Source organism: Vitis vinifera, chromosome 14 (assembly GCF_030704535.1).
Source record: "Vitis vinifera cultivar Pinot Noir 40024 chromosome 14, ASM3070453v1".
NCBI classification, from domain to species: Eukaryota; Viridiplantae; Streptophyta; class Magnoliopsida; order Vitales; family Vitaceae; genus Vitis; species Vitis vinifera.
Window position 1 is genome coordinate 29,151,150 of NC_081818.1, and position 18,302 is coordinate 29,169,451.

The window sequence follows — 18,302 nt, forward strand, 5'->3', positions numbered from 1 at the left end:
TCGACCAAAAGTTTGTGCAATCTGCGTGACGTCCTCTCCCCCCCATTCATTGAGTTATTATTTCATACATACAATCACTGTATGGTAATTACTCATCTCTGTAGTACAGCCAAGCTCTTCGATATAGTCAACGTAGTATAATCAGACTAGCACACCTCTCTCTTCTGTCTCTGTAACCATGTCAACAGGGGTTTCAAGCAGGGAAAAAACACAAGCATGTTCACGTGGGCACCACCCCATGATGCCCCCAAAACTCAGAAAGGGTGAAAACAACATTATCTTTGATGATTCAGGGCTTCGCTGGACTGTTGATGTTGATGGCTTGCTGGATGCATTCAGGATTTATAATAGAATTCATACTGTTTTTGGTAGGTGGATTTGCAGCCTTGCTTACAAATCCTCAACCCTCTGTCTTCTTCTATGGGAGTCTTCAAAACTCAGCAAACAACAAAATGTTGTTCATTTTTGGAACTATATATACCCAATTTCAAAGAACATTTTAATAGCTAAAAGCAACAGCAACATTCGACTTTAAATGGGTTTTGGAAACACAAAAACAAGAGGCACATGGGTCTTTTTGGGATCACCTTAAATTCGATCTAGCAAGAAATTTCCTTTCTTTTGGTTGTTAGGTTAGCTCACAAAAAGCATCTAAAAAGCAAGCGAAAGACACCTTAGATTTGCCATCAAATTCCTAGAGACCAAAAACCATGTTTGGCATTATAAAAGTGACCACTTTTGCCTCCATTTCTTCAAGGATAAACCCAAACAAAAAGGCCCTAATACCTCGTCAAAGTGTCGGTGGTTTCACCAACTCATAAATTCATAACACAACAAATGCTTCCATTCCTTTGTAGGGTCCATCTCCCCACCCCCATCTCCATCACATGAGCAATGATATGTTACACCCCATTTCCCTTCTTTCTTTCTTAAGGGAAATTGCCCTTTCAATCCCAATTACATTGCAACTTATGCTTAAACAACTGAAATGTGAAATGATGCCATCCCTCAAAAGGGCTGCAAGTAAATGGGCTCTTTTGAAGAAGGTAAGGGAAATTATTAGGGCATGAAGAGAAAGGTTGGGAACTCTACATTGACATAGACTATTAAACTAGAATTTGAATCATAGTGGTCCTCTTCCTACTACTATTTCTTGTTATTGATGATGATGATTGCCCATTTCAACTAACCAAAACCCTTGAAGACATGAGCTTTAATTTATATCACCCAACATCTTCACACCCATCATTAATCTTTTCAATTTTTCATTATGAAATGTGTCATTGGAGTACAATTTTTATAATTCTACCTAATATAATTATCTTTGATTTTAAATTAAAGAATGTTGCTTTGTATATTAGTCTTCATGGGAATTGAATTTTGAAAAATTGTTTTTGAGAATTGAATTTTTAAATAAAATTTTATTGGTAAAAAAATAATATAAAAGTGTTATTAAAAACTAATTTTTAATAATTATTTCTTAAAAATATTACCAAATAAATCATACATCACTTAAAAATAAACCATATCAAAACATTAAAGTCTATTATTATTATTATTATTAGCATTTAATATATTAAAAAACATTTTATTTATAAAGTAGGTTTTTATTTTATTTTTTATTGTATTTCAGTTTATGTTTTTGAATAAATAGGAATTTGAAAAGGGGAGGTTGTTCCACGTGTCATCTAAATTTAGAAATTTCCCTTCTATTCCGAACACCTGTGGGTAATATGCGAACTTTACCAAAAGAGACTGTAGAGAGTGCAGTTGAAGAAGTAGCAGAGCAGGAGAGAGATATTAGATAGAGAGGAATGGAGGGGTCCATTAGAGCTGATGCAGCTTTACTCAGGGTTAGGTTCCTTTTCCTTCAATTTCAATCTTCACTTTCTTCTCCATTTTCTTCTTCACTCTCCCCTCATCTCACCCCCCTCTCTCTCTCTCTTTCTCTGTTCCTCTGCAGTTCGGTCTACAGTAAATGCCAGATTCCCGCACTCTCAGCAGCCGTCCATTTCTCAGGCGAGTTCCAGATCTGCGCCGCATTGCGCCACACACCTCTCTCTCCTCACTTCTCTCCTCACTTCTCTCCTCAGATCTACCCCGGTTTCGCATTTTCCTCTACTCGTGTTTTTTATTTTTGGAGTTGTGTACTTGGAGTTCTTGTTTTGGTTTTGTTCAGATTGTCGTTTTTTTCTTTTGGCTAGTGCAGATGTGTTCAATTAGACTGTGTTCGGCGTTAATGTACTACAACTAGGGTTTCTGATTGAGCTCGCTTCGTCGTTTTTTCCTGACAATGCTTAATTTCTATGTGTTTTTTGGATGGTGATGTAGCGAGAGAAGTCAAATGGGTTTCAGTTTTGTTACTGTATTTGTAATAAAGGTGGCGTTTTTTTGGTCGGAAATGTTAATGTTAGGTGTTGTTTGTAAGTGGGTTCTGGCTTTGGTGATGTGGGTTAGTGAGCAAAAATGATGAGATTAAGCTTTGGGCCTAATGATTTGATTTGCCTCGTCAGACTTTTTTTTTTTTTTTTAAAATTATTTATTTTATGTTTTTATTCATTTATTTTTGTCATTTCTGAGCTTGTAGTTTTCAATCATGTGGAATTGTGCAGCGCTTGAAACACTGGTTTCACTGTTTCGGATATTGGCCTTTCTGCAATGGGGAAATCTCCTGGAAAATGGATCAAGACCCTACTTTTTGGGAAGAAATCGTCCAAATCTAATTTTTCAAAAGTAAGAAACTTGTTTTCTTTCAATTTAAGATGATTTTACCCTCTATTATCATTTAATTGTCGTTGTTGTTTGTGGGCTCGTTTATTCTTTACATGATCCAGCAATGCTGTTGTTGTCGTTGTCACTGTTTGTCACCAATCATTGATCTGATCTACTGTGGTTGTAATTTGCATATATGATGGTTTCCATACTCTGGATTTGTTTCTCTGATTGTCCCTGGTCTGCCCTTCCAAATTATGAACGGATCTGAGTGATTTGTGTTGCTCTTTGCACTATTTTAGCTCTGTCTATCTTTTATCAGATGTAGTTATCTGGCTATGCTCTACTCCCTTATCTGTGTCATTGATTTGATATCCTATTAGTGTACTCCAAGCCTGTCAGTCTTTTTCTAACTTTTTATCCTTCTTTCGGATGGGTTATTAATTTATTCTTGCTCTACTTGGTGGAGTTAATCCTCAATATTTCATGAACTGCATTTGAAACACCCATTGGCATTGATTTTGGTTCTATTGTAAATAATTCATGTGTTTATGAAGTTTTTTCCAAGTCCTCATTGCTTATTTCATTGGTTTGTGGGTGGTGGTCAGTGGATCTTGCTGTCCTTATGCAGGACTTTGTTGTTCTCATGCTGTTACTATTTCATTGAAAACTCCATGTATGATTCCATCTATGAGATCTGTATTCCTTACCAACAAGACAAGATGTTAGATTTGGCTTCTAGCCTCTCAAAAGGCTTTATTAGAAAACTTCTTTTGTACTCATGACAATCAGAGGCATCGATCCATAATAAGCCAAATATCCAGTGTGTTCCATACTTGTAATTTTCCATTGCATCCTGTATTTTCATGTATTTTACAATTCTGGGCATTGATGTTAAGGAGATCTAGTAATTTCCTTGCTGAATCCTATTCTTTTCTTGTCAATCTGTACCTGAAACTATTTCTTTTAATTCGGTGTTAACATTCTCATTGCATGTTAGTGTTTCTATGTGCAAGTTTTAATTTCTGAATCTCATTTCATGTGAAGAAAGCTGCAACTGAAAGAGAGGCATTTATTGCTGTTAAGGCCCAGTCAGGTGATTTGGCTTTGGATCCTCCAGTGGTTTCAGTCCCAGCACCCCATACCACTGACAGAAGTGGAGGGAACTTGGTGTTAGAAAGGGCAACAACTGACAACTTGCCACATGATGTGGTTTTGTTATCACCTGGAAGTCAAGATGTTGATACAAAAGCAAATGTGGAGTTGGGACTACCAAACAACACAGACATAATCAGGCTAGAGCAAGCTGCTACAAAAGCACAGGCTGCTTTTAGGGGCTATTTGGTAATATTCTCTTGCATAAAATATTGAAAGCTTCATGGTTTATCACTTCTTAGGGAATTGTTAAGTCTGTTATTCATTTATGTTTTAGCCACTTGTATTTGTTGTCACATAATATGGCACATAAACCAATCATTTAACATATTTATTAACCATGTATATCAATCTTTCTTACTACAAGAATTTTTGATTCTGCATTCTGGTACTTCTGTGATTTATATGCTATGACTATGGATGCTGCCTCATGGTTTATTTGCAAGGAAAAGACATGGTGTTGGTGCAGTTTGATATATATGTATGTGCAAAGACCTCTTTGCTCCTATTGTGAGATTGATGGGTATAGATTTAGACCTCTTTGCTCCATTGAACATATATTTTGTATAGATAGCTTTTGAGCTCCAATACCTCCTTTTACGTTTCCTTTCTTAGTCATTTTGTTGTTTCTTTTTTTCAAGCATTAGAAAGTTAATTTCTGCCCAGACTGTGCACAGTTGGAGATTGAATATAAAATTTGGACTTTGGAGTTGGAGTCTAGGAACAAATTTGGAAGAACTCAAGGGTGTTCCTGTCAATATTTTGCTTACTTTAAGTTTATTTTACAAGTGATTGTGCTGCTGATGTTAGATTTTGAACTGTTGTGGGTTATTTTTCTTTCTAGTGATTTAAACCCTTACTGCCTGAATATCTCATGCATTTTCCAAGGCTAGGATAAGTTCCTGTCTTGAATCAATAGGATTTGAGAAGTTGGGAAAACAATATCCTGCATCCTTACATCATGATATGAATGCATTTTGTTATGGATTTTGATACCATGTTTCATTGTCATTAGTGTTGATTATAACCTACTATTGGGTAATGATTGTTGATTGAAAAATAGTAAATTAAACTAATTTTCTTATTGTTTATCTGTAAACTAGCATAGAGCTATATGTTTTTTGTTGATTTTTGTTCTACATTCATATTGCCGTATTGCTGATGTAATGTATATATACAATATTTGTGAAGGCTCGCAGGGCATTTCGGGCCCTCAAGGGCATCATAAGGCTGCAAGCACTTGTTCGTGGGCACTTGGTTAGGAGACAGGCTGTTGCTACTTTACTATGTGTGCAGGGGATTGTGAAATTACAGGCACTGATTCGTGGTCAAAGAGTCAGACTTTCAGATGCAGGACTTGAAGTGCATAAGAAATGCAGTCTGGGAAAGCCTCTGGTATCTACTTGAATAACTGCGACAGTAATTACATTTTGATCCACAGCTTTCTTTCCATGTTCTTATGATCAGAGAAAAGTTTTCTGCAGTTCTTCTGGACCAAAAATTTTCCATCCCTTTTGTGATTAGAAAAACTGTTTTGCAAAATCTTTGTTTCCTATTCTTCTGAGGTAGGGAGTAGATAAGTAGAAGCAGGTGCAGTTGCTGTCGTTGTGGCACCTTTGAACGATATTGCTCCTTACTTGAGCCTTAGATGATCTTCACTGTGGTTGCCCTACCTGTGCATGTGGACACAACTCTTCTTTTCCTTGGGACTTCCTCAAAACTATTTGTAAATGCAGTCATTCTAATACTATTGTTGTGCTGCTACTCATTTATCCCAATATCCTAATTTTAGCTGCTCCCATTGTATGAACACATTGTTTCCTTTTTGCTTTGTTTGTTTTTTATAGTGAACCTTTTCCTTTCTTTGCTTTTATTTATTTTTTTGTTTTGCGGGGAGGGGTTGGGGGATGTTCATGGGATTGAGTTTGGAATTCCACATTGTCACCCCAATCCTTTCGCTCTGAATGGGGTGTTGATAGACATGGGTATTTTGTCTCTTTACGGCCCAAAATACTGATTCAAAGAATACGATGATAGTTTATAATTTTGTTTGTGTTATCTATTGGAAGTTTGGGCCATTCTTCAAAAAGAGAATATATCTCCTCTCTTGTCAAGCAAGCCCATATGCATAGTATCAATATGTAAACTTGGTTTCTTGTGTGCCTCTGATTCTATCTTCTTTTCATTCTTCATTAGGACGACAAAGAGGTGGTTTCAGGTGGAGTAAATAAATCCACTCAACCGAAGGAGCTATCACCAAATGCTTTTGTTAATAAGGTTGGATCAACATTTTATTTTACTTTAAATGCTAATAAGCTTTGTTACTCTTGCTTATTACTTTTGAGTGAGAAAAGCAATACATTGACCATTTAGATTCTTGGTATTTTTTTCAATACTACATCTTCCACCAGGAAACTACCACTGCCTGGGAATGTTTGCACTTCTTTATAAAAATAATCACTGATTTTTTTCCTAGTGACATTTTCGATGTGAGGCACATGATCATGATAGTATAATATGCTGGAAAAGTAGAGACCGTAGAGAAATGCTCATGCTAGGTTGGTATGCAGCTATATAATATCAATATCCGTGTTATCACATGTCTTGTTTTAGTGTATCATTGTTAACAGTAGAGATCCATACATCTGATATTCATTTATTTTCTTTTGATACTCCTAGATATTTCCAGAGTGCTTATCTGATGTACAAATGACATATATCTTTGTTATCATTTTTTTATATTGCACATATCGTTCAACTTACTGGACTAATATATTTAATCTTGAAATGTTGGTTAAATAATGTGAAAGCAACAGAATAACAAAAAGGTATTTGGGGAAGTTTTAAGTTTTTCTTAATATTGATGCATTTTGGTAGACATGATTTGGATTTGATGCCATTCAATGCTGCATATTTCAGCTTCTTGCTTCATTGCCTACTGCTCTGCCCTTGAAACTCCAATATGATCCAGTTGACCCAAACTCAGCTGCAAACTGGGTAGAACGCTGGTCATTGTCTTTCTTCTGGAAACCACTTCCACAACCTAAGAAGGTTGACAACTTGAAGTCTCAGAGAAAGCAGGGTAACATTCAAAGTGGAGAATCAGAGGTGGGAAGGCCAAAACGAGGTAGCCGGAGGGTTTCCACTGTGAGTGTTGAGAATAACTCATTGCTTTCCTCATCTGAATATGAAAAACCCAAACGTACCCAGAGGAAATCTTTGAGCCATCAAGCAGAAACAGTGCAGGATCATCCTCAAAGTGAACTTGAGAGGGTTAAACGCAATTTGAGAAAAGTTTCTGCATCTGTAACAGAGGTTCCTGATAAGATGGAAGCTGTAACTGAGAAACCAAAGCAGAGTCAAAGAAAGGTTTCAGGCTTTCCAGCTCCTGATGTTTCAGAACAGAGCATGAACTTTTCTTCTGAAAAAACAGGTCCCCCACCAGTAGCAGTGTCCAAAGAGTCCAAACAGACTGATATAGAACCACATTCAAAACTGTCCAAAGAACCCAAAGAGACTGATGCAGAACTGTCTCGAAACCTGTCCAAAGAACTCAAACAGACTGATACAGAACCATCTCCAAAGTTGTCCATAGAACCCAAACAGACTGAGGGAGAAACACATCCAAAACTTTCTGGAGAACTTGAACAGACTGAGCTGGAATTACCTCCAAAACCTTTAGCATTGGATGAGATAGTTGATGTGTCACAAGATCACCTTCTTGCTGTTGAGGCACATCCTTTAGAAAATGGTGGGAAAGTTGAGAACACTCCTGTGGTGAATGAGGAGATAAGCTGTATGGAGGATCAAACTACCAAGGATAACAAGAGAACCAGGAGGAGGAAATCTTTGCCAGCAAAGCAGGAATGCTCAGAGAATGTTTCACATAACACTCCCACCTTGCCAAGCTATATGGCAGCAACTGAATCTGCAAAGGCAAAGCTTAGAGCACAAGGATCACCAAGATTTGGTCAAGATGGATCTGAAAATGGTTTTGTCAGACGGCATTCTCTGCCTTCTTCCACCAATGGTAAATTGAGCTCAATGTCACCTCGAGTGCAGAGGCTGGTTCAAGCAAGTGGCAAAGGAGGATCCAAAAATGACAGATCACTTTTGTCCTCTAGAGATTGTCATGGTAAGAATCCTACTGCATATGCATTTTGTTCATACTTTTTTGTCATGGGCTTGCTGTATCTGGTTTAAATTATTAAATTTTACTTTCAATAAACCAATAGGTTTCGGGTGTATATTCATGTTATGTATCATGTTATTATTCAAAAAATTATGGAGAAAAAGATTTTGGAGACATTGACAGCTTGACACTGATATGCTGTTTGATGTCTTCAGAATCCCAATAGCTTCTATATCAGACCAGAGAAAAATAGTTTACGTATGCCTTCCAGTTTCTAACAAAATGTGCATGATTACTGCTTTCATCTGTAGTTTATTCTCTCTTTTCTTTTCCTATCATTCTTCCATGAAAATCAAAATACTCTTACCATCGCTATAGTAATTAAATCCATATGCAATGCTATTACTTCTAATTTCTCATGGAATACATCCAGTTTTCTTAATGTTGCATCTGGGCATTCTTGAATTTGCAGAGAAGGTGGTCCAGACTGAGTGGAGGAGGTGATATTATGGCCATTTGCATTTTATGAAATCAAGGAGGTAAAGAGTGAATACTTGTCCCTAGTTTCCTGTTGTGCAACTTTTCTTGGAAAATGTGAAAATGGACTTGCGAATAACAGGTGTATGGTGTACCTGGAGTTGCTCCTTTTCTTAGCATTTGGTGTGCCTGAGTGATTGTATAGTGATAGACTCAACAGGTTCCAGTGTATGTGTTTGTTTTATTTAGTGTTGTTCCATTCTTTATTTTCATGCTTCATGATAGAATTTGCTAATGTAAGAATTATACAGCTCTTTGGAAGTTGAATGTTTTGCTTCTTATATTTTTTACTCTTTGCTGGTTGAAGTTTGCAAGATTACATTGCATGTCTTGAATCTAAGGTCCATAGTGCTGCTCTGAACATTATTGCTAAAATAGGAGTTTACATTGATTGCATCACTTTATTAAACTTGGAAATCTTATGTCCAAGGTTCCCAAACACATTATACACTTTATTTTCAATAAGATCAATGTACAATAAGGTGTTCATTCATGGATAACATGGTAATTCCTGACATTGTAGATGCATGGTTTCATTAGACACAGAAGGCAAAAAGTGAGGTTCCATTGGTAAAGGATGCAGTAAAGGATCCAAGATTGACCTTATATCCATTCCCGAGATAGATGCATCCATTACTCACTGAGATGCCCCCATACACAGTGGCTCCAGTGTTGTGTGACCATAGGATTTTCCCAGACCTGGCATCCATGGCATATATTGGTCCTGTTGGATGTGTTGATCCACCAAAGAGGACACCATTAGCAATGGTCACAGGACCATTGGAGGTGGCATTGCTAGGATCAGCTGTGGACCATAGTATTTTGCCAGTGCTGGCATCCATTGCCACCCATCCACCGGCAGTTGTGTTTTTCTCAGATGGTTTGAGAGTGAAGTTCTTACTGTCACTATTGGCAATGTTGGTGTAGACTCTTTTGTTGTCAGTAGCTGCTCCCCATGTGCCTCCTCCAGTAAGGCCTCCAGGTCCTGCCTCCTGCATCAAATCCTTTTAGTTAGCCAAGCCTCCAGACTTCTATGGAACATTTATTAGGAAATTGTGAAGGCATTTTTCTATGGTGACATCTACTCACAGTGGACCAGACAAGGCTACCATTATAACGGTCTAGAGCCCATGCAAACCCACTTTTCTGAACCGCAGAAACAACATCCCACATGGTTCCATTTAGATTTATGCTCAGCATAATTGGTGCCTCCCCGAAATCAGCATCTGGGCTAGGGCCAGGTGGGCAATTAGGGGTCGAAAGATTGTTACATGCAAAGAACCACAAATCATAGCCTCCTAGTTGCCTGTACCACTTGATCTTGCCAGAGTCTAACTCAAATGCTAAGATTGAATTGGAGTGGTTATCGGGCTCAATGCATTGGTCAGTTTGAGTGGGGGCAGTTTGATTATTCTGCTGTTCCTGGCATTCTCGAATGTTCAAAGGAGCTGAATATAAGTTACCAGTGGCAACATATACAAGATTTCTCCGGACATCTATGGAAGGGCTACTTCCCCAGATAGCCGCTCCAGCATACTCTCCTCTCTTGCCATGATTATCTGGCAAAGTGAAGGTCTGCCACAGTATGACACCCGTTTTGATGTCTAATTTAGAGAGGCTACCACGGAAGACACAGCATTGCTCAATGCTGAGTTCTTCTTCTACTGAGGATGTTCCAACATAGAAAGCTCTGCATTTTGAAAAAGAGTATCATTTTATTTCATATTCTGTGCTTCTTCATATAAGTTAGGTAAACAACGAACTAGTTCAAAAGTAATGGTCTGATAATCACACACCCAACTTTTTTAAATATGAAGTCAATGGCCACAAAGTAAACATAATAAATCTCTCTACTGTTTTAAAAGTATATGTATTTTCTTTAAATGTCTAGCCATTGACTTTAATATAATTAAGTTTGGGCTATACAATCTGATTAATTATTAAATCAATGACCGGCCATATACAAAATATACATATTAAGCTATGTCTTCTTTATCATTACTTATGGACTTCTCAAGCTATTAAGAAAAAGTAAGTCTCTACTTCAGGTCATTGTCTGGTTGTTCTTTCTTTTCAGTAATTTCTAAGATGTGTTGAGAGTGGTAGAGTTGCTTACCCCTTGTGAAATGTTCCAGACATGGTAACAATACCTGTAGGATTGCTATCCAGCCTAGTAGACCATACAAGCCTTCCTGTTGCTTGCTCAACGGCAATGACAACAGCAGGACCATAGATTCCAACGATGAGCATGTCATCAGCCATTGTTGGAGTCGATCTTGACACTGTCCAGTTGACATTAACAATCAAACCGGTTCCATTAAGGCCAGTTAACATCTGTAGGTTCTGCTTCCATACAAGAGATCCATCTGTTGCTTTAACTGCATAGAGGTACCCATTCCAGCTTGGGAAATAAAGGGTACCGTTGAAGATTGCTGGTGTAGCAGTTATGTCTTGCCCTGCGTAGAATTCCCACTTCAAACTTAGCTTGGAAACAGTTTCTGGGCTGATCTTGGTCTCACTGCTGGCGTATCTTCTGTTGTACAAATCTCCTCCATGGTTTAGCCAATCTGCTGGCTCTTGGTGTGAATACTCATGACTTATACTATTCCACTGGAACCAAACACCGAAACTTAAGTTAGTGAATTGACATCAAAACAAAGGAGATACTGAGAAAGACACTTACACTTGAATCTGCCAGTAGAGAAAACATGCATAGGAAAAGCACAGAAGGATTGTTGTAGAATTCATGAGGTGCCATATATGGAAGTGGAAGTTTAGGTTCTTTCAACAAGATTTGAGGACCCTTAGACTCATTCATGTACCTTATATGGAGGAGCTGGGAGGCTTTTAACTTTCTTTATTCTAAGTTATTTCCTGGTCAATAATCAGTATTAATATCACATTATTCAGATCATTCAAGATTTGCTTATGTTTGCACATGTTACGGCAGTGAAAGGAAAAAGCATTCACGTTAGGAGCTATTAGTACTTATATTACATGCATGCGTGAAGGACTTTCATGAAGAGATGGAAATCAAATGGCCGATACTAGATTCTATAATAAGTAATCCTTGATATATGAAGAGACATGTTTTCTTCATTCATCAAGATTACATTGAAAATTAGCATGATTTCTTTTCTATTTAATATTTTGAGTTCACTCTGGGAGGTTTCCTGATCATGATGGTTTATGCCCATTATAGATATTCCCCAGTTGCTTGTTCCTAAAGACCAATCCTTATTGCCTATTAATTCTATGAAGTTTAATGATTGACCGAGTTCTGATTCTGATATCGTCACATTATTCTAACAAATATTAGATTATTGTCTCATACCATGTTTTTATCTATGACGTTTATTTTTCCTATTAGCCTAAATCATAGTTTGATCAAGCAACAGGAGCCTTCTCTCTTTATCTGCTTTCACATCTGATAAGAGGGTTTGGATCTCATGTCTATGGTCAGTATCTCTCTATTGGTGTATTACGTTTCTTCTTTGTACCATCTCTCAGATGCAGCCATTGATTCAGTTGTTAGTCTCTGTAAAGAAGGTGCTTAGTTTCAACCATATGAGAATTGAAATCAAAGATAGGATGAGGTGTTTACTCATCAAAAAAAAAAAAGATAGGATGAGGTGTTCATTCATGGATATTGCGGTAGTTTTTCAGCTGACTGCTGCCTGGTCTCATGTGAGACAGGAGACAAACGGTGAAGGGATTAAACTGTTGAAGATTAACTGGGTATCCACTTCTGACACATGCATCCATCACTCACAGAGGCACCTCCAAACACAGTCGCTCCTGTGTTGTATGACCATAGGATTTTCCCAGACAGCGTCCATTGCATATGTTCCTCGTCCATTTGTGGATCCAGCAAGGAGGATGCCATTCACTATGGATACTGGGCCAGAAGCGGTGGCAGCTGACCATAGGATTTGGTCTGTGCCAGCATACATTGCTACCCATCCACCATCACTTGTGATCTCATCTGATGGTTTGAATATGAAGTTCCTGCTATTGATATTGGCAATGTTGGTGTAGACCGTCTTTTTGTCTGTGGCTGCCCCCCAGATGCCCCCGGGTTAGGCCCCCAGGTCCGGCATCATGTATCAAAACCTCTTGGTTAGCCAAAGTCCCTACTAAGCTTCAGACATTCTGAAATTGACTCTGTTGAACTTTCCAAAATATTCTGAACCATGAATTTGATTTCCATATTAAGGTGTTTGTCTAAGGTCGCTCACCGTGGACTAGATAAAGTTGTCATCATTGCGATCTAAAGCCGATGCAAAACCCCTTTTCTGAACTGCGACAACAAGGTCTTGTGTTGTTTCCTCATTAGAACATGCAGCTGGCATCATTGGTGCCTCCCCAAAATCTGCCTCTGGGTTTAGGGTCAGTTGGGCGATTAGGAATGATTATTACATGCATAGAACCATACATTGTAGCCACCCAGTTGCCTTTACCACTTGATCTCACCCGAGTCTAAATCCAAGACCAAGATCAAGTTAGAATAGTTATCAGGCTCAATACTCTGGTCTGGTTGACTGGAGACGGTTTGGTTGTTCTGCTTTTCCTTGCATTCACGTACAGACAAGGGAGCTGAATATGTTGGGCATGTGGTAGTTCTGATACCATTTGTTGAAAAAATCACTAACACCAAGCATAGTAAGAGAAAAAATAAAATAAAGTAGAGAAGACAAAATATTGACATGGTTCAGTATAATCACTTGGGGAGATCAAATTTATTATAAACTTTAAAAATATACATTTTAAACTTTCTTAATCTTTCTCTACCGAAAACCCAATACACCCATCGTAAACCGACTCTCAACAGAATATAGGTTACCAGTGGCAATGAACAAAAGGTTCCTTGCCACATCAATGGATGGGCTGCTTCCCCAGATAATAGCTCTGGCATATTCACCGGCCTCACCCTTATTGTCCGGCAACAAGGTCTGCCAAATGATGGCACCAGTTTTCTTATCTAACCTGGAGAGACTACCCTGGAAAATGCAGCATTTTTCAATGCTGAAGCCTTCCAGTGAAGATGTTCCAACATAGAACCTTTATACATAGAAAAAGGTCTTTCAATTAATGGCCAAACTCGTTGCAAAGCCATGATTCTTTCTTCATCAATGGCTGGTTTCAGGGATGACAAGAGAGCTTTAAGAGTTTGCTTACCCCTAAAGAAAAGTTCCAGACATGGTAACAAGGAGCAGCACTGCTATCCAGCCTAGTAGACTACACAAGCCGTCCTGTAGGTCCAGTGCAACAACAACAGCCAGACCATAGATTCCGACAATGAGCATGTCACTGGCTATTGTCGGAGTTGATTTTGACACTGTCAAGTTGACATTATTAATGAACCCAGTTGCATTAAGACCAGTTAACTCCTGTAGTTTCTGCTCCCATACAAGAGAACCATCCAACGCTCTCACCGCGTGGAGGTATTCATTCCAGCTAGGGAAGTAAAGGGTCCTATTGAAAATTGCTGGTGTAGCAGTTATGTCTTTCCCTGCACAGAATTTCCACTTCAAACATAGCTTGGAGACAGTTTCTGGGCTGATCTTGGTCTCACTGCTGGCATGTTTTCTGTTGTGCAAATCTCCTCCATGGTTTAACCAATTTGTTGATTCACAAGTCTACTGGAATAGACCACCAAAATCAATTTTGAAGCTAATGAACTGAGACGTAGATAAAATAATAGATATTAAAAGTGATCAATATATACTTGAATCTGAAGTAGCTATGATGGAAAGTAGAGAGGACAAGTTCAGACAAATCTTTTAAAAATTATTATTTTTTGTTTTTAAACATTGGGTTGTGTAAAGGTCGGCATGATTGAAAAAGGGCCATGGGCCATGGTGGTGAATTATAGTTTGGATTTTGACCTTAACAAATCCAAACTAAATTTACGAAAATTCATGATTCATTGACTCTTTTCCAGAATCACTTTTGAAAATATATTTATCAGCAAATCCTTACCTAAACAATAAATTATACACTACCAAGGTTCTCATTTTCCTTGATTGTATATACATCCTCATTCAACACTTTATTTTTCCTGGAAACATACCATGTGAAGTGTTTGTTCATGGATATATGCTACGTAGATTCACCCCTGAAATGTGGCTGGGTTCATGACAGACAGAAGGCAAAGAGTGAAGTTCCACCTGTGAATGAAAAATGTGGTCCACTGTTGACATTGTATCCACTCCCAACATAGATGCATCCGTTACTCACCGAGGCGCCACCGAACACAGAGGCTCCAGTGTTGTGCGACCAAAGGATTCTTCCAGAGGCGGCTTCCATGGCGTACATTGGTCCTGTTGGATGTGTTGATCCAGCAAAGAGGACACCGTTAGCGATGGTCACTGGACCATTGGTGCTGGCATTGCTGGGATTGGCTGTGGACCATAGGGTTTTGCCAGTGTTAGCATCCATTGCCACCCATCCGCCGGCGTTGGTGATTGTGTTGGATGGTTTGAGAGTGAAGTTCTTGCCATCGCTGTTGAGAATGTTGGTGTAGACCCTCTTGCCGTCCGTGGCTGCCCCCCAGGTGCCTCCTCCAGTAACGCCACCAGGTCCGGCCTCCTGCATCGAAACCTTTTGGTTAGCCAAGATTCCACATAAGAAATTGGCACCCTTTAAACTTCAAAAACTACGAATTTTTTAGTAGACTCTAATACTATATTAAGCTATTAGGGGAATATATAGACTCACGGTGTACCAAACGAGGCTGCCATCATCGCGATCTAAAGCCCATGCGAAACCACTTTTCTGAACCGCCACTACAATATCTGGCATGGTTCCATTGAGATATATGCTCAGCATCATTGGTGCCTCCCCAAAATCAGCATCTGGGTTGGGGCCAGGTGGGCAATTTGGGGTCGAAAGATTGTTACATGCCCTAAACCACAGGTCGTAGCCTCCTAGTTGCCTGTACCACTTGATCTTGCCGGAGTCTAAATCAAATGCTAAGATGGAATTGGAGTGGTTATCAGGCTCAATGCAAGGGTCAGGTTGAGTAGGGACAGTCTGATTGTTCTGCTGTTCCTGGCATTCACGAATATTTAAAGGAGCCGAATATAGGTTACCAGTGGCAATATATACAAAATTTCTCAGGACACCTATGGAAGGGCTGCTTCCCCAGATAGCCCCACCGGCATACTCTCCTTTCTCGCCATGATTATCCGGCAAAACGTAGGTCTGCCACAGTATGGTACCCGTTTTGATGTCTAATTTGGAGAGGCTACCCCGGAAAATGCAGCACTGCTTAATGCTAAGTTTTTCTTCGAATGATGATGTTCCAACATAGAAGCTCCTTTACATTTAAAAATATTACTCAGCATCAGCCCACAAGTACATATACACAGCGGATCACTTGGTCAAGTGGAAAAACCATACTAACGCTCTTTAAACAATACTAGTTCTAATTTTTTGGGCAACCAGGTAGAATTAATTCAAACACTAGCCAGTGGCTGCAGTCTTTTCTGTGTAACAACTCAGTTGTGTTTCAAAGTCATACTACGGAGAATTAGTCAGATAATCCTAATGCCTTATAGCTGAAAAGTTTAAATTAAATAATACATTTTGATTAACTATAAAAAGTCAATGTACAGCCATATATATGCTAATTAAGTGTATTATTGTGCATACGTATAGATACTTTATATATTGGCCATTCAGTTACACTACGAATATATATATATATATATTAGAGAGAGAGAGAGAAGCCTATCATATGAACATGTCAAAGCTACCAGAAACTCAAAAGAAAGTATATGAATTAGAATGATTATATTTAAATAGCACATCATAATTCACTCTGTCTTTCTCCATTAATTGTTGACTGCTAAGATGCAAAGAGAGGTTTAATTTAGGGTAGCTTACCCATTATGAAATGTTCCAGACATGGTAACAGCGCCTGCCGGATTGCTTTCCAGCCGAGTAGACCACGCAAGCCTTCCTGTTGCTCGGTCAACGCCAATGACAACAGCAGGTCCATAGATTCCAATGATGAGCATGTCACCAGCTATTGTTGGAGTTGATCTAGACACTGTCCAGTTAACATTAGTAACAAATCCGGTTGCGTTAAGGCCAGTTAAATTCTGCAGGTTCTGCTTCCATACAAGAGATCCATCTGATGCTTTAACCGCATAGAGGTATCCATTCCAGCTTGGAAAGTAAAGGGTACCGTTGAAGATTGCTGGTGTAGCAGTTATTGTTGGAAGCAGGGGAGGTTAACACACCAAGCAACAGAGAACAGAGATATGCTGCTACTGATCTCTACTTTTTATTTGATCATAAGGCTGAATTTATACAGATTGTGTAACAGATATGACCTCAAAAAAAGCATCAAATCAAGCTACTTGTTGAACAAACAACTACCTCCTACAAAATAGCATCAGAATTTAACTTAAAAGCAAAAAACATAAAAATAGCAACAGCAAAAACAGAAACATAAAAATAGCTTCAGCATTCTAGTAATCTCGTTGACTTCAATTGCATGTGGTTGACGATTTCAGCCTTTCCCTCAGCAGCTACTAAGGCATAACTCTCAACACTCCTCCTTGACTTAGGAGCTGCAAACTCCAAGTCTTTCTCGTAGAAACTCAAATCTTATTTTAGGAAGAGCTTTAGTCAGAATATCTGCATTATGACTTTCTATATTGCAGTAGACTAGCTGTATATCTCCTTCTTTCTGTACTTCCCTTAGAAAATACAATTTAATCTTGAAGTGCTTTGTTTTACCATGAAAAACTGGATCATTTGCAATAGATATAGTGGCCTGGTTGTCTACAAACACCTTTGTACTCACTTCTTGCTTCATATCCAAATCTGTCAGCAACTTTCTAAGCCATAAGGCTTGATTTACAGCTGCAACAGCAGCAATATACTCTGCCTCAGCTGTGGATTGAGCCACGACTTCTTGCTTCCTTGAACTCCATGAAAAAACACCAGAACCAAAGCTAAAACAATAGCCTAAAGTACTTCTCATATCGTCAACACAACCAGCCCAATCACTATCAGAAAATCCATGAAAATTGAAACTTTGAACTTGACTGAACTTAATGCCATAATCCACAGTGCCTTTAACATATCTTATCACACGCTTTGCTGCCTGGAAATGAATTTCACTAGCACAATGCATGTATCTCGAAAGTAGACTTACAACATGCATTATATCGGGTCTTGTTGCAGTCAAGTACATTAAGCATCCAATCATGCTTCGATAAAGTCCTTCATCTACCTTTTTAGCACCGTCCTCCTTACAGAACTTCTCTTTCTGGTTCATAGGGGTAGATGTAGGTTTGCATTCCTCCATTTTGAATTTCTTCAGAATTTCTTTGGCATATTTTTGTTGGTAGATGAAAATCTCATTCTGCTTCTGGTGTACTTCCATTCCCAAGAAGTAAGACATCTCACCTAGGTCTGTCATCTCAAAGACCTGCTCCATTTCAGCCTTGAATTTGTTCACAAACCCTGCATTACTTCCTGTTACAAGCAAATCATCAACATATAGAGAAACAATTAATATATCTTCTTCAATCTTCTTAATGTAGAGTGTAAATTCACTCAAGCTCTTGTGAAAGCCTAAAGTTAGCAGGTGAGTGTCAATCCTGCTGTACCAGGCTCTAGGGGCTTGTCTTAACCCATACAAGGCCTTCTTAAGAAGGTATACTTTTTCTTCTTTTCCTTTGATAGCAAAACCTTCTGGTTGTTCGACAAAATCTCTTTCTCCAGGTAGCCATTCAAAAATGCTGAC

The 18,302-nt window shown here is 38.7% G+C and overlaps 3 protein-coding genes across 5 annotated transcripts; 1 reads left to right on the forward strand and 2 right to left on the reverse strand.

Moving 5' to 3' along the window:
- Positions 1-1,723: 1,723 nt before the first annotated feature.
- LOC100245639 (protein IQ-DOMAIN 31) lies at positions 1,724-15,264 on the forward strand. Of its 3 annotated transcripts, XM_059742823.1 has the most exons (9): positions 1,724-1,853; positions 1,964-2,019; positions 2,613-2,733; positions 3,760-4,056; positions 5,059-5,262; positions 6,064-6,144; positions 6,787-8,002; positions 8,472-8,538; positions 8,619-8,819. In XM_059742823.1, the coding sequence occupies exons 3-8, from the start codon at positions 2,659-2,661 to the stop codon at positions 8,501-8,503; spliced, it is 1,905 nt and encodes a 634-aa protein (XP_059598806.1). In that variant the 5' UTR covers positions 1,724-1,853; positions 1,964-2,019; positions 2,613-2,658; the 3' UTR covers positions 8,504-8,538; positions 8,619-8,819. The 3 variants fall into 3 exon arrangements, with proteins under 3 accessions (XP_059598806.1, XP_059598807.1, XP_010661037.1); XM_059742824.1 differs by lacking the exon at positions 8,619-8,819 and adding an exon at positions 14,681-15,264 and having other exon boundaries at positions 1,964-2,733; XM_010662735.3 differs by having other exon boundaries at positions 1,964-2,103; positions 8,472-8,819.
- On the reverse strand, positions 9,073-12,489 carry LOC104881693 (uncharacterized). Its single transcript, XM_010662731.2, has 5 exons — positions 12,309-12,489; positions 11,220-11,227; positions 10,653-11,146; positions 9,626-10,226; positions 9,073-9,528 (listed from the first exon to the last, which is right to left on the reverse strand). The coding sequence occupies exons 1-5, from the start codon at positions 12,487-12,489 to the stop codon at positions 9,073-9,075; spliced, it is 1,740 nt and encodes a 579-aa protein (XP_010661033.2).
- Positions 14,346-16,776, reverse strand: LOC109123869 (uncharacterized). Its single transcript, XM_019224871.2, has 3 exons — positions 16,427-16,776; positions 15,257-15,857; positions 14,346-15,127 (listed from the first exon to the last, which is right to left on the reverse strand). Exons 1-3 carry the CDS (start codon positions 16,558-16,560, stop codon positions 14,672-14,674), a joined length of 1,191 nt encoding a protein of 396 aa, XP_019080416.2. The 5' UTR covers positions 16,561-16,776; the 3' UTR covers positions 14,346-14,671.
- Between the last annotated feature and the right edge of the window lie 1,526 nt (positions 16,777-18,302).

Bases quoted from the DNA above. Each gene is read 5' to 3' on its own strand.
- LOC100245639 (XM_059742824.1), top strand. From the start codon at position 2,659: ATGGGGAAATCTCCTGGAAAATGGATCAAGACCCTACTTTTTGGGAAG. The intron at 4,057-5,058 runs GTAATATTCTCT...ATATTTGTGAAG, and splicing joins CTGCTTTTAGGGGCTATTTG to GCTCGCAGGGCATTTCGGGC. The intron at 6,145-6,786 runs GTTGGATCAACA...TGCATATTTCAG, and splicing joins CAAATGCTTTTGTTAATAAG to CTTCTTGCTTCATTGCCTAC.
- LOC104881693 (XM_010662731.2), bottom strand. From the start codon at position 12,489: ATGTATGCTGGCACAGACCAAATCCTATGGTCAGCTGCCACCGCTTCT. The intron at 10,227-10,652 runs GTAAGCAACTCT...TTCAAAATGCAG, and splicing joins TCTGGAACATTTCACAAGGG to AGCTTTCTATGTTGGAACAT. The intron at 9,529-9,625 runs GTGAGTAGATGT...GATTTGATGCAG, and splicing joins GTAGCCTTGTCTGGTCCACT to GAGGCAGGACCTGGAGGCCT.
- LOC109123869 (XM_019224871.2), bottom strand. From the start codon at position 16,560: ATGCTCATCATTGGAATCTATGGACCTGCTGTTGTCATTGGCGTTGAC. The intron at 15,858-16,426 runs GTAAGCTACCCT...TTAAATGTAAAG, and splicing joins TCTGGAACATTTCATAATGG to GAGCTTCTATGTTGGAACAT. The intron at 15,128-15,256 runs GTGAGTCTATAT...GTTTCGATGCAG, and splicing joins GCAGCCTCGTTTGGTACACC to GAGGCCGGACCTGGTGGCGT.